This window comes from Vigna unguiculata, chromosome 4 (assembly GCF_037176805.1).
Source record: "Vigna unguiculata cultivar grain cowpea cultivar isolate G323 ecotype 2 chromosome 4, ASM3717680v1, whole genome shotgun sequence".
NCBI lineage: Eukaryota > Viridiplantae > Streptophyta > Magnoliopsida > Fabales > Fabaceae > Vigna > Vigna unguiculata.
This window is the reverse complement of record NC_140795.1, coordinates 28,239,540-28,257,206: the sequence shown is the minus strand read 5'-3', so window position 1 is coordinate 28,257,206 and position 17,667 is coordinate 28,239,540. Positions and strand designations below refer to the sequence as shown.

The window sequence follows — 17,667 nt, the reverse complement described above, 5'->3', positions numbered from 1 at the left end:
TTTGCGTGTTGTTTCAGTAAATATCTTTTTTCATGTCAAAATCTGCTTTTGCTTTTGCAGATTGTTTCTAAATTTGTGAAATGAAAACCAGAGCATGCGTATTGTGTTGTTTTGTATTTATGAACTTCCAATCTATTTTTTTTTATGTTTTTATGTTTTGTAGGAATACATTTCTGCAGACCTTTCTTCATTCCTTACTCTACTCTGATTTCCCTCATTTCCCTCATTCCTTCAACCATGTCTGTTATCCAAAAACACACTCACTCTTTACAAGAACTAAACCCTGAGAAGGAGAGTTGGAATATCCTTGCAAGAGTTAAAAGGTTATGGTTTGTTGAAGATTACACAAAAGGAAAAACTCCATTTTCCATGGAAATTGTTCTTCAAGACCAAGAGGTATCTTCCTTAAACTATAAACGGCTTTTATTTTTTGACTTTTCCTAAATTTTTTTTTTACCTAAAAGTTTAGATATGTTTTTGTAAGTTTAAATCTGCTTCTATTTTTTCATTTATGAATCTATTTTTTAGAGGACTGGAACAGAGAGGGAGCTAGAGAAAGCTGGTAAGAAAACCAAAATGAATGTCATCCTTATTGAAGCTGATGGGTAAGCAGATTTCATTTGTTTTTTTTCTTTATTGTTTTTTATTTTTCTTCATGTATTTCATCTGCTTCTCTTTTTATGTGATTTTTAACATTCAATAGTTTGCAACTGGAGTGTACTTTATTTGGTCAATATGTTGATATGTTAAATGCATTTCTGGCCTCTGGAGAGGATCAACATGTTGTCATTGCTTTGCATTATTGCAAAGTGAAGACCTTCCAAGGTAACTAACATAAACCACATTATTACAGTTGTATTAATGAATAAAAATCTTTTTGACATTTTCTCTTTTGTAGATAAAGTTTCTATTCAAAACTGTATGAACTGTACCAAGATCATTTTTAACTGTGATGGTGAAGATGCAACCAAGTTGAAAAAAATGTAAGTCTATATACATAACATATATCTTTGTTTATAGATAGATATATGTATATCTTTGTAATATAACATATTTTTTTAACGTAGGATGTGGGATAATACTGAATCTCCTTCTCAAGCTCTTACCCAACTTTGTGGTTCTTCTAAAGTTAGCTTAGAAGATGATTTCATTAAGCTGCATCCTAGGAGTTCAATTGAAGGTCTAAAAGATTTTAAGCAGGTTCAAATATTTGTCTCTATGTTCCACATAAATTTTTTTATTTAATGACTATTTATTTTTTTGTTCATAATTTGATATTCTTTATTTTACAGGAAAGTACTTTTGTAGTAAAAGCTACTATCAAACATGTGCTAGATCATGATGATTGGTGGTATACAACATGTATCTGCAACAAAGCAGTTTATCCTGATTCCAAAATGTTTTTTTGTGAAAAGTGTAACAAGCATGTCATTAAGGTTACACCTAGGTAATATTTTCAATATTCACAACATGATTTTATTAATATAATATTAAGAAAACTTAATAATGTTCATAATGTCTTTATTGTTTTTTTTAGGTTTAAACTGAAACTTTGTGTAATTGATGTTACGGATTCTACAACTTTTGTTGTATTTGATCGTGATGCAAGTGCAATGTTGAAGAAATCATGCTCTAACATTCTTGACTTGCAAGACAAGGCTAAGTTTTTAATCTAATCATTTCTGCTTATATTGTTGACATTTAACTTAAATGTTTTGTATAATTTTCAAATGAATTCACAATCAATTATTTCCTATTCTATATTGGGTACTTCGTTTCCACTTATTTTACTCATTATTGTTGTACATTAATTGTTTTACATTAATTTACATCATTTATATTAATCCTTTTTTTAATAGAACACTGCTGCTGGAGACTTGCCTAAAGAGTTTGAAGTCCTAATTGATAAGACCTATCTGTTCAAAGTTGAGTGCAAGAATGATTATAATAGCAAATTTGAACAATCATTCAGAGTTAAAAAAGTTTGCATGGATGAAAAAGTAATTGAAAGTTTTTCTGATGTTGAAATTAAGTCTTTGGTAAGTTTTTTTTTATTTTTTTTCACGTGTTAGCCTATTTTTTTCTTAAATTTTATTATTATTAATATTGTATACAATTTTTAGGATCTATACTCTGCAAATGAAGAAGAAAGCAAATTAAATGAGCAAACAAATCAAATCTCATCTGATTCCATTGTAGAGGTAGTTGAAGATTACAATTTAACTTATTTTGTAAAGCTTTGTATATGCTAATTTGTTTTTTTTATTAGGATTTGTTGATCAAATTCACAGAAGAATCAAATGATCTTGAGACTCTAAGTGATGATTTGAACAATATAGTATCAAGCCATGTTCCTCCCGAAGAATCCTTGAAAAACAAAAATGTAATTGATGTTCAAATTCATGAGTTAACTCGCAAAGAATCATATCATCTGGACAATCTTGATTTGGGTACTCAACCACCTGTTCCAGTACTTAAAGACAAAGTCGATCTATGGTTCAAGAAAACAAGAAGATTCCAGTGAAGATGTTGAAGAAGAATATAAAGATTGAAAAGTGATAGACTTTATTTGGATTTTTATGTTTATTATGTTATTTTTTGAAAAACATTTGCTGCTGTTATGTATTTGTACTCATGACCATTTGGTTGTTATTTTGAAAACAATATTACTTCAACTATGTTTTAATTTAATTATGAATAGATTTCATGCTTATTTTTAATTCTGTACTCTATCTTTACATTCAAAATTTGCTAGCTGAATCAAAGTGTGTTGATATAATTTGACATTGTCAACATCATAATCATGCTAGCTACATTAAATTAATTAATTTCAGCATAGGTTTTTCCTTTTGTTTTGGTTTATAAAAAATCCTTTATTTTCACTATTTGTTTACCTTTTTTAAATAGATTTCTTTAAATTTATATACGTTTTGTTGTATATGCTTATTTTTAAAATTTAGTATATATTGCTAGCCTAATGTCGAAGTTTTGATATTATTTTTAATGTCAACTACATTATGATGCTAGCTACATCAAAGTCATTAAGTTTTTATCTATGTATATTTTTCAACTACATTATTGTTTTCGTAACATATAAAATTTATTTCATGTTTTCAAAACCATGATTCCTTCATCAAACAGATTGATTAACAAATCAAAAAACATTTGTAACTTTGCCTTTAAAGGATAAAAGTTGATTTTTATTTTCTTAATCATAATGGTACAATTTTTTAAATGTTATCTTTTCTTCTTTTATTAATTAGTTATCTTTTATCTTAATATTTTATTATATTATTTTTTATGTGCTATTACTCTTTCAACTTCTTATTTGTTTTTATTTATTAAAAAAATGTTCATTTCTTTATACTTTTTTTAGTTATTTTTACTTTCTCAAAATTAATTTTAAAATTTTATTAAGTAGCATTGAATTTTGAAAAACCCTTCTTTAATTTCTCTTTAATTACAAGTCTTTTCATATCTATATATTAACTTTTAATATTATATTTTATTCTTTTATTAATTAGTTTTTTTTTTCAGAAATTTTTATTATATTATTTTTATCTGTTATTACTCTTTCAAATTTTTATTTATTTTAAAAATGTATATTATTTATAAAGTTATTTTTACTTTCTCAAAATTAATTTTAAAATATTATTAAATATGATTCAATTTTCAAAAAGCTTTCTCTTTAATTACAAGTCTTTTCATATCTATATAACCGTCTGTTTTCCTTATTTACTATCAAGTTTTATGTTTTTACAAAATCACTGAAAAAGAAAGGTCACTCCCCTACACTTGCTGCCATGGATTCCTCTTTGAGTGTCACTGCCAGAAAAACTTTAGGAAGGTTCACCACGTATCATTTTGTTCATAATCAGGTACCTCTACTTCACAAAAACTTAAAAAAAATATGTGCTTTGATGTTTTTTTTTAAGTTTAGACCGTACCACATTGCTTCGTCATCCATCTTAATCGTTCAAAAACATGTATTTATGTTTTCACTTTTTACACAATATTACTTATTCTCGATTTTCTTTCTAAAAATTCAAACTTTCTGCAATAATCGTTCAAAGGTCGTTTTTTTCTATTTGTTTCCCATGCTTCATGTATGTTAAACTATATTTTCCTTCGTCATCTATTCTCCAAATCTTACTTCATTTCATTTTTTGTTATCAAAATGTCATCTTTCTTCAATAATCTTTGAAATCAGTTAAAACTACTGTTTTTTATGCATTTCTCATCTATGTCCACCTTTTTTGTCTTTCATAAGACAACTTATATTTTTACTTTGTTTGAACTCTGACTTACTATTGGTTTCTTTTAAAGATGTCAACTTTTTTCATTAACCATTCAAATTCACTACTTTTCTGTTCTTTGTTTTTATCAGTTTTACATCACCCATGCATGTTTTTATTCCTGTATTTTAATATTTATGCGTTCATCATCAGTATCATATTTGTCTTATTCATCTTTTTCACCTTTCTATCTGTTTTTTGTCTCATTAGGAGTTTGGACATGTTGATCCAATATTTTTCGCTATTTTTGGTTAGGAATTAGGACCCGTTTGGCACTTGGAAGATATTGAAGGGAATCAACATCAGTTAACCTTTAATATGGATGTGAATCATCCCGTTCTCACGGATGGTTGGTATAGCCTACGAGTTTTTTATAAACTGCAACATATCCATCAAATTGTATTTAGATATGTTGGCAATTCTACCTTCCACATCACTGTATTCCCCAACATGTCTACAATATCGACTGGTGCTAAATTTCTTTCAAACCTAATTCGGTTGCGAAAAAAACATATCTTTAGAGTCAAATTGTCAAAATCTCAATGCAAAGTAAGCCATATGGTGAACTTATAATTTTATTATTTTGGTTTTATATTTGGTTTTATTTATATATTTTTATTTGTGGTCTTATTTTGTTCTTTTTTCAGGACCTACAATTTGACTTTGCAGATTACGTTCGTAAACGTAGATTGAGGAGGTTGGAATTGCAGGGACGTCACAACACCTTCATTGTGCAATGTAAACTTCTGCTCCGTAATACACCAAAGAAGTCAAGTAAGATTGGGAAGGGATGGAAGGACTTCTGCACATTCAATCGTTTGGAAGAAGGAGATATTCTTGTGTTTCTAGCAGACAAAAAAATGAAAAAGAAGAAGATCAAAGTATACGTCCACAAAGAATGCAGTTTCTAATATTGCACTTTTCTTTTAGTTTACTATTTATATTATGTATGTTTTTTTGAAGAACTTTGAAAGTACTTTGGTCTTATTTTGTTTGTAATAGTTTTAGCATCTTTTTTTGTTGCTGATTTAACCTAATTTAACCTAATTTAATTATCGTCAAGTTTTATATTTTAATTATTTTCGTAATACAAATTTTATTTAAGTACTGATTTTCTAAAATAAATTTTCATTTCCGATACTATAAATACTTTAAATGATTATGATAAGAATTTAAATATGTTAAAATATTTTATTATTTTTCTTTAAAAAAAGGTTAGAAGTAATAATAAAGAAGCCAAGTTGATATTCTGCAGTACTAATAATTGGACATACTAACTGAATATAATTTTCAAAAGATTTTATTAATTTCTTTACAAAAAATAATTTCATATTTCTTGCAAAATTTATTGAAATTGTTTTTTAGTAATAGAGTAACCATGAAAACATTAAAACCCATTTCATTTTGAACTCTCTTACAAGTTTTTTAATTTCAATTTTATTTCTTCGAATTTTTTTTTTCATTTCTAAACTTGAAAACAATAAAATAATTTTCTTTTGCCCTTTCTTTAGTAGTTGCATGTTATACTCAATGTAGAAACAAATGTTTACTTTAATGGTTGACTATTACAAAGCATAGTACTTTTGTGCTTGGCAAAAAAGGACATATATCATAGATCCACATTCTGAAATGAGGCTTTGCATTGTCTGCAAATCATCAATTTGGACTTTGTAGATCAAATCTTTTTCAAAAGGTACGCTTTTCCAAATTTTAAGTTATTTGTTCAGTTCTGATATTTCCATATCAATGAAATGTTTGTTGTTTTTTGTCAAAAGTTTGTACTGACAGTACCTGAATCATCAGGAAGAATGTTGGTTGAATACTAAAAATGTGCCTACATATACTAATAGGTTTTTTGTTCCTCTCTGCTTTTCTTTCTTCACAGTGCATTTGTTAATTGCTTTTGTTATTAGTTTTCTATTTCTAATTTTAAATCTTCCTCCAACATGTAATGAATTTGTAAAACACCATAATACCACAATACAATGCATAACTTCTGCACACTTTGAACATTATCACAACAAAATGGATTCAACAAATGGAAGAAGAAAAAGGAAGAACATTATCCCACAAAATTTTTCCAATACCTTGATGAAGTCCACAGGTTCAATATTTTTATGTTTCTGACATTGCATTTTTAAGTTTCTTCATTTTTTGGAACTCATTTCATTTGTTTCTCATCCAATTAAATCTACACTCATACGTAAAAACAAAGATGCAAATTCTAATCTTGCTTCCTCTATGTTATTTTTTTTTTCTTATTTTGATTTCATTAACAAATGAGGACAAATCCAGTCCAACTGAAGCATTTGCTTTTCCAAATACTACACCTCTTTCTCAGTTAAGATATTGTGGTAATAATCTTTTCATTCACTATACATTTCATCCAACAAATTTATTACTGCATTCATTGTTGTCAAACTATTTTTCATTTCATTCACAAATCTGAATCCATTGATTGCACTAACACAAATCTTTATTAATGCATTCATTTTACATCTATTCTTTCATTTGACTTTTTAACTATTCTACCAGTATCGAAAGAAAATGTTACGCTAGATTCAACTAGCAAAACGTACTTATCTCTCAATGAAGATACAGACGTGCAGAATAAAAGAATTCAATCTACTATTAGAACGCCACTTTCCGAGTTGACATATTATGGTAAGTTTGTTTTTTAATTTAATTTTCATTCAAATTCAGTACAAATGCTAGCACTGCATACTTATTAGTCTCATTATTCATCTTTAATGCATATTATACAATTAACACACATTGATATTAGATGACATCATTTCATAATTAATTGGTTTCATCTTTAAATTCATTTCATAATCCTTTTTTTCACTGCATTTTGCAGAACTTGAACAAAATAACGGGAAAGCTGCACGAAGAAGAAGAAAACTTATTATAAATCAGAAGTTGGCAGATAAAAGTAATTACAAGCGTAATAAAAATGATTAAATACTAATTCTTTATATATCTATTATTATCTTATCTTCAATTGAATTTCTTTCATACTAAATTTTTCTATTACTACCTCTCTTATTAGGATTTCATGGTTCTACATCCATTGGATCTACCAATGCTCCAATTTTGCAAAACAGCAACAGTAACAACACAAGTACAAATGAAAAATATATTAATTTTTTTAATGCTTTTCTCTTAATATATTAGTGCTTTAATATATGTTACTATTTTTTGTTTTAAAATTGAGTTGTGCATACTGAAATTGAAGTTATTTTAGTTATTCAAATGTATACCACTAATATATTTTACTATTTACAATTATATTTCAATGATAAATTAAATTAAGAACATAATTACAAAATCATATATATCAATAATATTTAGTTCATTAATTTATGGATGTACCTACAGGTATTGTTCAATTGGATTGTCCTATTGGAAGAAGCAAAATCAATGTGTTTAATACAGAAGAACTGTTACCTAAAGAAATTGTGGGTAGCAGCTTCAGTCATGCTTCACTAAATTCTTGTGCTTTTTCTGAAGTTGTTAATCCTTTTTATGTTGAACAACACCAAAGTCATGGTAATTTATAATATAAACAAACTTCATTTCATTACTTTAATTTCTTTAATTGTTACAAATTCAGCTTGCTAATATTAATTTCAATCTATGTTAAAGGTTTACAATTTTGTCAGCCTTCTCGGGAGCAGGCTATTAGATCTATTTCGAAGATATTGGATTTTGACAATAATTCTAAAGAAGATGAAAATGGTGGTAATCAATAATGGTTCATTTTAAATAATAAATACTTTCTGTTTCTTTATGTAAAATTGTTTTTTAAATAATAAATACTTTCTATTTCTTTCAGATAACATAATTGGACATTTCAAATCTGATTTGTATTCAAAAGCTGAAATTCAAGGTGAAACAATACTTTTTAGTGTTTTTATATTTAAGTATAAATGTTATTTAATTACTGACATATATGTTTTTTATGTACTTAGGAAATGTTGATGTTGGGGAGTGTTCACTTGAGTGTCCCTATTGTCAAGCTCAACTGTGGTACGAAGAAAGATCTGATAAATGCAAAAGATTAAAACAAGTTGATTTCTCTCTTTGTTGTCAAAAGGGAAAAGTACAACTTCCATTATTGAAGAAACCTCCACAATTACTTCAAAAGTTGTTAAAAGGAGAAGACAGTACAAGCCAGAATTTCTTACATTACATAAGAAGTTACAACAACATGTTCTCATTTACATCCATTGGTGCTAAGATCCATTCCTCAATCAACGATGGATCAGGTCCTCCTCAATTTATTCTTAGTGGTCAAAATTACCATCGCATTGGAAGTTTATTGCCTGAAAAAGGATCAAATCCCAAATTTGCACAACTATATATTTATGACACAGAAAATGAAACAAGCAACAAAGTTAGTCACTTTGGGTATGTTTAAATAGTTTTTTGATGTTTTAGCCATCATTGCGCATATAATTGACTAATTTTTAATTTTTCAGGTCTGATAGTCAGCAATCCATATTTGATAAATCATTGATCGAAGAATTGAAGAAAATGATTGACAAACACAATGTACTTGCTCAAACATTCAGAAGAGTAAAAGATTTTATACATGATCATGAACAATCAGATTTTGGATTGAGGTTATTTAGACATCGCTTTAAGGATCCTAGAGTATATAATACACCAGTAGCAGATGAAGTGGCAGCATTGATTGTTGGTGATTTGAGCACCTTAGATGTAGGAAGGGACATCATTGTCAAGAAAGTTTCTGGTCAATTAACAAGACTACATGAAACACACACATGTTTCATTCCTCTTCAATATCCTTTGATTTTCCCATATAGAGAGGATGGTTATCAAGAGGATATTCCAATTAGAGATTGTCAAAAATATGGACAAAGTAGAAAGAGAATTCGCATTTCTTTACGAGAATTCATTGCTTTCAGAATACAAGATAGAAAGGTTGAATTTGGTAATGTTGTAAATTCACGTAGATTGTTTCAACAGTTTTTAGTGGATACATACACCATGATTGAAGCCCAAAGGTTGTCTTTTATACGAAATAATCAAAAACTCATTCGTTCAAATATTCTGAATGGGTTACAAGAAGCTGTTAACAAAGGTGAAACTGATCCTTCTTCCATTGGTAAGCGTATTGTTCTTCCAGCTTCATTTATAGGTGGTATGAGATACATGTTCAATAATTGCCAAGATGCTATGGCAATTTGCAAGAGGTATGGCTATCCAAATTTGTTTATAACAATCACATGTAATGTAAATTGGCCTGAAATTGTTGATTTTGTCAAATCACGAGGATTAACTGCTTCAGATAGGCCAGACATAGTTTGCAGAGTTTTTAAAATGAAATTAGACCAAATGATGACCGATTTCAAGAAGAATAATTTCTTTGGCAAAGTCAAAGCAGATATACAATTTTAATTTTCTTAATTTATTTTTCTTACTGCCTATTATTTTCTCTAATAATTATTTTACAAATTTAGGTATGTATACAGTTGAATTTCAGAAGAGAGGTCTGCCACATGCTCATATATTACTATGGTTGAGTGACTCTAACAAGTTAGAAAATGCAAAGCATATAGATCAAGTTATCTCTGCTGAACTTCCTCATCTAGATCTCTATCCTATACTTTCAAAGGATGTTCAAACAAATATGATACATGGTCCTTGCGGAGCTGCTAGATTCAACTCGCCATGTATGAAAGAAGGTCGGTGTTCTAAATTTTTTCCTAAAAAATTTAGACATTCAACTACAATTGATGAAGATGGATATCCTGTATATAGACGTAGAGATGACGGTTTATTTGTGTTGAAAAATGGACATAAATTAGGTAATGCAAATGTGGTGCCGTATAGTCCTCTTCTCTTAATGCGTTATCAAGCTCATGTTAATACAAAATATTGCAACAAATCTAACTCAATCAAGTATTTGTTCAAATATGTAAACAAAGGTCCTGATAGAGCAACAATTAAAATTATAGACAAGGAGAATGAATCTACAGAGATGTGTATTGTTGATGAGATAAAAAGATACTATGATTGTAGATATTTATTTGCATGTGAAGCAGTTTGGCGAACTTTTGGTTTTGATATCCATCATCGGTGGCCAGCTGTTCAACGATTAACTTTTCACTTACAAGATCAACAACCAGTTTTGTTTAAAGATGATGATTGAATTGATGATGTATTGCATAGGAATGAGAATATGAACGCCATGTTCCTAGCTTGGTTTGAAGCTAACAAAAAATTTGAGGAAGGTAGAAACTTGACCTATGCTGAATTTCCAACAAAGTTTGTTTGGATGTCTCAACAAAAACAATGGAAACCAAGAAAGCAAGGTTATAGTATTGGTCGACTAACATATGTTCCTCCAGGATCAGGTGAATGCTACTACATGAGAATCTTACTAACAAAACAAAAAGGTTGTATTGATCATGATAGTATAAAGACAATTAATGGTAAAACATTCTCCACATACCAAGAGGCTTGCCAAGAATTAGGATTATTGGCAGATGACAAAGAATTCATTGATGCCATTAAAGAGGCTAGCCATCTTGCATCTGGAAATCAACTTAGAAGGTTATTTGTTGCTTTGTTAATCATGAATACAATGTCTAAGCCAAATGTTGTTTGGGATGCAACTTGGACTTTACTTGCAGATGGTATCCTATTTCAAAAAAGAAAAGACTTGAACATACCAGGTACTAAATTGAATTATTCTACACTATTTTTTCCATAATTAGGTATTAATTACTATTCTATTTTGTAGATTTTCAAATTGAAGAGCATGATTTACACAATCTTTGCTTACTAGAAGTACAAGAACTTCTAAATTCAAATGGGCGAGCTTTATCAGATTATAGTTGCCTTCCTCAACCTGATCTTTCAAATTCATTCAAATTTCAGAACAGGCTCATTGTTGATGAAATGAATTATGATAAAGAACAAATGGAAAAGCTACATCAATCTCTATTGCAGTCTGTCACTAATGAGCAACTACATGTTTATAACAAAATTATGACAACAATGAACTCAGAGGTAGGGAATTTCTTTTTCTTATATGGTTATGGTGGTACTGGAAAAACATATCTCTGGAAACTTTTGTCAGCTGCTATTAGAGCAAAGGGAATGATTGCCCTTAATGTAGCTTCAAGTGGCATTGCATCTTTATTGCTTCCTGGAGGTAAAACTGCTCATTCTACTTTTTGCATACCATTAGCAATCAATGATGAATCAACATGTAACATCAATCAAGGAAGTCTTCGTGCTAAACTATTGATGGAAACAAAACTTATAATATGGGATGAAGCTCCTATGATGAATAAGCTATGCTTTCAAGCTTTTGATAGAACATTGAGAGACATTATGAGAGCTACGAATCAACATAATGCTGACAAACCATTTGGTGGAAAGGTGGTGGTCTTGGGCGGTGATTTTAGACAAATCTTGCCCGTAGTAAGAAAGGGATCAACGTATGATATTGTGAACTCATCAATTAACTATTCTGATTTGTGGCAATATTGCACAGTTCTTAAGCTATCACAAAACATGAGGTTAAAGACTGCTACTTCAAATGAAAGTGCAAAAGATATAAAAGAATTTGCTGATTGGATTCTTAAAATTGGAGATGGAAATATGAATTTGAATGAAAGTGGTGAAGCCAACCTTTCAATACCAACAGATCTTCTAATTCAGGAAAGTGAAACACCTTTACTTTCTTTAGTCAAATTTGTTTATGGTGGTCTAATTGAAAATATCATGACTCCTGGATTCTTTGATGATGGTGCAATACTTTGCCCTACAATTGATAGTGTTGAACAAGTAAATGACTTCATTTTATCTTTGATTCCTGGTGAAGAACAAGTTTATTTAAGTTCAGACACTCCTTGCCAATCTGATGATGATCAAGAAATTCAAGGTGAGTGGTTTACTCAAGAGTTTCTAAATGATATTAAATGTTCAGGAATTCCAAATCATAGGATTAAATTGAAAGTTGGCGTACCAATTATGCTTTTAAGAAACATTGATCAAGCAAATGGTTTGTGCAATGGTACAAGGTTGCAAGTTAATGATTTGGGAAAGAATGTTATCTCTGCTACAGTAATAACTGGCAAAAATGTTGGTGACAAAATATTCATACCAAGAATGAACTTGACACCTTTTGATTCTAGCATCCCGTTCAAATTTCAAAGGAGGCAATTTCCAATATCCTTATGCTTTGCGATGACAATAAACAAAAGCCAAGGTCAAACTCTTTCTAAAGTTGGACTTTATCTTCCTCGCCCAATTTTTACTCATGGACAATTTTGGATGAAGATGGAAAAGTAACCACTACAACTACAAATGTGGTTTACAAAGAAATCTTTGAAAATCTTTGATAAAGGTATACAAATTACTTTTATATAATTCTTACAATTTTTCAATTATTTTACATTTAACTGTATTTATTTTTTACCTTGCAGATTACAATTGGTGCAGATTACTTTATTTTTTGGGTCCATATACAAATTTTGGTGCACATTACAGTTCATGCAGATTAGAACTGTATAATATATAGTGATTGATAAATGTTTTCATACTTTCATTGTTTATCATTTTTTTTTCCACGAGCTACTTCTTTGAATTCCAGTAATGCTTCTTATATATTAATACACTATTGTTTCTTTTATTAGTTATATATATGTTGGTTTTCAATTGTTATTTGTTGCTTTACTGTATTGTCAACAATAAATATCTACATACATGTGCTTGGGTGTTACTGAATCCGAGTTGACATAATTGCATTTCATTTGTTTAATTTTCTAAATGTTAAAGAATCTGAATTATATATTTTTGCTGTTACTTTACCTGTAACTTCTATACTTTATTTTATCTCTTACTTTTTCTGACAGTGAACAATAACAATTTTAAATTTGTTGTCACTGTTTGCATGTGACAATGTTCTCTATTTTGACTTAAAGTTTCCCATTCCTTCATAACTTTCACTTTACCATTTCATACACATCCTTCACTCAACACTATATTTGAACCTCCATTTCTCTGCAATTACAAAATTGGAAATGGACCAAACCCAAGATCAGAGAACAATACTTTGGAAGTTCAACACCATCTACATATTCTCTAAGGTATGTCTTCAATTTTAACACAATTACAAATTTAGATCTATTACCCTGCATTGAGATTTTCTGTTCTATGTGGTTCGCAGTGTTATGTATTCATAACGTATGTACTGCACCTTTCACTTGAGTTTGTTTATTATTTCAATGTTCAGAAATTTTTCAATTTTTTTTTCTTTCTATTTATTTTTTAAAAGAATTATTAATTCTGAATTCAATAAATATGTTATAAATAAATATATTTTTTGTTGATATATAAGTCTATTCACAACTTATATATGTTTTGTTTTTCATTCTGTTATTGCAGAAAAAATATTCATAATGTCTTTATTGTTTGAAAATAATTTAGTGTCCTCATTATTTTGTAGCCATTTTTGTTTGTTGATCGACACTTTGCTGTTAGTTATGCACACGAATTAGGCCCACAGTGGCACTTGGTAGATGTAAATGGTATGAGCACAACAGTTACCTATAACATGGATTCAGATAACCCAAGGATCACTGAAGGTTGGTTTAATATGAGAAATTTATATCAAATTCAAAGTGATTCTCACATCCAGTTTCAGTATTTGGGAAATTGTTTATTTCACCTAACAGTGTTTAAAGGTGGATGTACACGAACAAGTTGGACAACATTTATGAACCGTATTAATCATCAAAATACAAGATCTATATTTTCAGTGAAATTGTCAAAGTATCAAAGCAAAGCAAGTCACTTGGTATATTCCTTCTTATTTATTATTATGCTTATTACTATAACTAAATTCAAATACTTATACTAACAATAAACATTTTAATGATGTAGGATTTGCCATCAAAGTTTGCCAACTTTATTCGGGAGGTCAACGTAGAAGACGTCTTTCTTATAGAGCCTAAAACTATAGTGAATTGCAAAATACTAATATCCAACAAACAACGAAGTTCAACAAAGATTGGTCAAGGTTGGAGGTTATTTTGTTCTGAAAATGAATTAAAAGAAGGAGATATTGTTGTCTTTCAAGTAGACAATGATTTCATCGAATCAAATATTGAAGTATTCGTGAATGGTTGTTGTTGTGATTAGATTAACGATAATTTTTTAATGTTGATGAATTATGGTCATTGAACTTTGTTATATGACAATATAGTTATGTACTTCATCAATTATGGATATTGGATATTGAACTTTGTTATATTACAATATAATTGTTTATAATAAATGGTTATTGAAACTTTGTTTACAATATATAATTGATTGTCAAAAAACTAGTATATATATATATATATATATATATATATATATATATATATATATATATATATATATATATATATATATATATATATATATATATATATATATATATATATATAACGGCGGAAGAATGTTGTGACAGGGGAGCCACGGCTCCCCAACCATTTTTTTTTAACTTATATATATATATATATATATATATATATATATATATTTATAAATTATTATTTTACTTATATTGATTCATTTTTATTTTATTTTTTATATATTTAAAAAATTTATATTTATATATTACTACTTTATTTATATATTATTACTTTATTTATATATTATTACTTTATTTATATATTATTACTTTATTTATATATTATTACCTTATTTATATTAATTTAGTTTGGAATTTATTTTTTTAAAATTTAAAAATTACGTTTTTTTCTCTATTATAATTTTTTATACTTTTTTATTTGGTTTCTCTCTTATGTGCTTCCATATCTTTTTCTCGTTTTATTTTCAGCTCGATTTTCACCATCAATTCCTTATTATTTTCAAAATCAAATTGCACTACGGCAAAATTGAAGACTTAAGGAACATTTTGGATCGAACAATTTCTTCTTTTAAGTAAGTTCATCTTTTCCTCTTTGTTTTTCAAGCAATATGTTTCCCTCTTGTACGCGACTTTTCTACGCTCTAGACATATCTCTATCTGTTAGAGATCATAAAATCATACTTTAATTGTTGATCAAACTCTTCTTTATGTAGATGAAGCTATTTTAGGCTTTGAGGTTGTGTAAGGGAAGAACAAGATTAGGAATCTACTCTAAGGTAAGGGAAGCTAATCATTTAGAAGTTATTAGTTTTCTTAAAATATTGAGGAAGGCTTGTGATGAAGATGAAAAAAATGCATCTTAAAATTGAGAAACTTCATGAGAATCCAAATATTGAAGAAAACGAAAAACAACTCTCTAATGTTCCTAAAGTTACATATAATGAATTTGAAAATACTTTAGAATGTGATGCGGGGAAGCGTCTTCAAATTTGGCAATACCCACTGATAGAGGCCGTACCCCACCAAATTAAAACATATTAAATATAGTATATGAAAGTGAACCAAGTCGTCTCCCAACGACCAATATTTTCATTTAAAGCGAAATTTCCAGATTAACACAACAATAAAACACAAGGGGGGGGGGGTTTGGCAGATTCAGACAAGTTTGCTAAATTCTAATCAAAACACCAAAACTGAATTAAACACACAATTCAAAACGTACTGGTCCCTTGATTCCACTGAAAATCCACCAATCACAGGTTACTAAATCAAGTCTCTTATCCAATTTACTTTCATGAAATCCGAATTAATCAACTATGCGAAAATTAACACAGCTTCATTATGCCATTAAGCATAGCACACATCCTACTTTCAATTTCACACACACACACACAGATTAAGCAATTGTGGCCAAAACCCGAACTCACTAAGCATGACAAGGATTCTGAAATTGTGCAAAATATGAACCCACGATTAAGCATCACAAATTCCATTTCATTCAAAGCTACGAAATTGAATAGGATGAAGAGAAATTAGGAATTGGAGTGCACTGCAAAACATCAACCTCATGGTTTCAAATCAGTTTCTTCAAGGAACCAATACGAAAAACTTAGCTAGACATGGAAAATGAACAATCAAACACTTCAAAACTGCAATAACAAAATAGAACCAAGAACCCTAACTTATGAAATCTCAAAAACGCAATTTAAGAGCAAAAATAGAGATTTCAAAGCTTAAATGGAATGCAAAACGGTATTGTCATATATAAATGCGAAAATCCCATGAATGGGTATTGTTCCAAGTCAATAAAACCCACAAAACGAACTGCCCAAGCAAGAAAACGAATTCAAAACGTAAAACCCTCAATGGGTGCTATCAAATATGCATAAAAACGGTAAAAATGAGCCAAAAACGTGAAAAACCGCAAGGGGGGCATCCATGGAGGCTTGGAGAACGAAAATGGAGGTTTTGAAGAGAGGTTGAAGATGATGGAGCGGCTGGCCTCCTTTCATGCAGACCTAATTCGTGGTCATATCACTCCTGGCACTCATATTTACAAAACTGCCACTCTGCCACTCAAATTTACAAAAATGCCACTCTAGGCCTCAAATGTTGACCCATTGACTTTGCTGACGTGGAAATGACATGGAAATGATGTGGCAATGATGTGGAAAGTCTCTTCAGCTAAATATTAATGTCCAAGCTCCAAAATTTGCTTCACCCAAATACCTAAAAATAATTAAAAACAAAAATTAGGCCAAATAATGTGAAATTAGTCCAAATTCGGAACAGTGGCCCAATAAAGCCCAACAGATGTAAAACACTCTAATGATGAACAATTAAGCACTAATCAACTGTCTAATGGGTGCACAAAGGCTAGTGGAATAGAAGAAAATAATGACTCATCACCCACAAAATCAAATTGATGAGGTATGAAATACTTATCTAAAATGGGGTCCATATCAAATGCATCTGAGATAAGATTTGTTTTTCTTATGCATATATTATTGTTGATGATAAACTTTATGTTCCTCTTTCATATATATTATTGTTATATTGTTTGGATTTTATTGTCATGGGTGCTTATTTTGAATAAAAAAATGATATAAAGAAATAATTTTTTTTTTAATTAAAAGAAATTATTATTTTTTAATTAAAAAAATAATTTATATATAATAAATATAATTTGGCCCCCTAAAATTTTTGGTCAAGTTCCGCCACTATATATATATATATATATATATATATATAATATGATAGGGTGTATATGATGGTGAGAAACTCAAATCTAATGAGATTTATTTCGTGTTAAGCATATAACTTTTATAAATAGAAAATAAAAACATCTAAAATAAAAAGAAATTAATCACCATAAAAGTTCTAGTAAAAAAGTATACCGAATAACTTACTTTTTTCTGGATCAATAAAAGCCAACGGTCTTATGTTAGATTCAATCAGTAAAGAATTATA

General features: G+C 29.0%; 1 protein-coding gene and 1 long non-coding RNA gene across 2 annotated transcripts; both read left to right on the top strand.

Annotated features, from left to right (window-relative positions):
- The first annotated feature begins 538 nt into the window (after positions 1-538).
- On the top strand, positions 539-938 carry LOC114180252 (uncharacterized). The gene is made up of 3 exons (XR_003603647.1): positions 539-605; positions 704-825; positions 899-938. It is a non-coding gene; the product is annotated as an uncharacterized LOC114180252 (long non-coding RNA).
- A 130-nt stretch (positions 939-1,068) lies between these two features.
- On the top strand, positions 1,069-14,293 carry LOC114180593 (uncharacterized). The gene is made up of 20 exons (XM_085671957.1): positions 1,069-1,200; positions 1,293-1,447; positions 1,538-1,658; positions 1,860-2,039; positions 2,124-2,201; positions 2,270-2,470; positions 4,551-4,644; positions 6,831-6,959; positions 7,156-7,230; positions 7,348-7,419; positions 7,677-7,847; positions 7,944-8,039; positions 8,134-8,187; positions 8,270-8,327; positions 8,780-9,517; positions 10,497-10,963; positions 11,071-12,219; positions 12,265-12,401; positions 13,786-13,924; positions 14,223-14,293. The coding sequence occupies exons 1-20, from the start codon at positions 1,069-1,071 to the stop codon at positions 14,291-14,293; spliced, it is 4,317 nt and encodes a 1,438-aa protein (XP_085528083.1).
- The last annotated feature ends 3,374 nt before the right edge of the window (positions 14,294-17,667 follow it).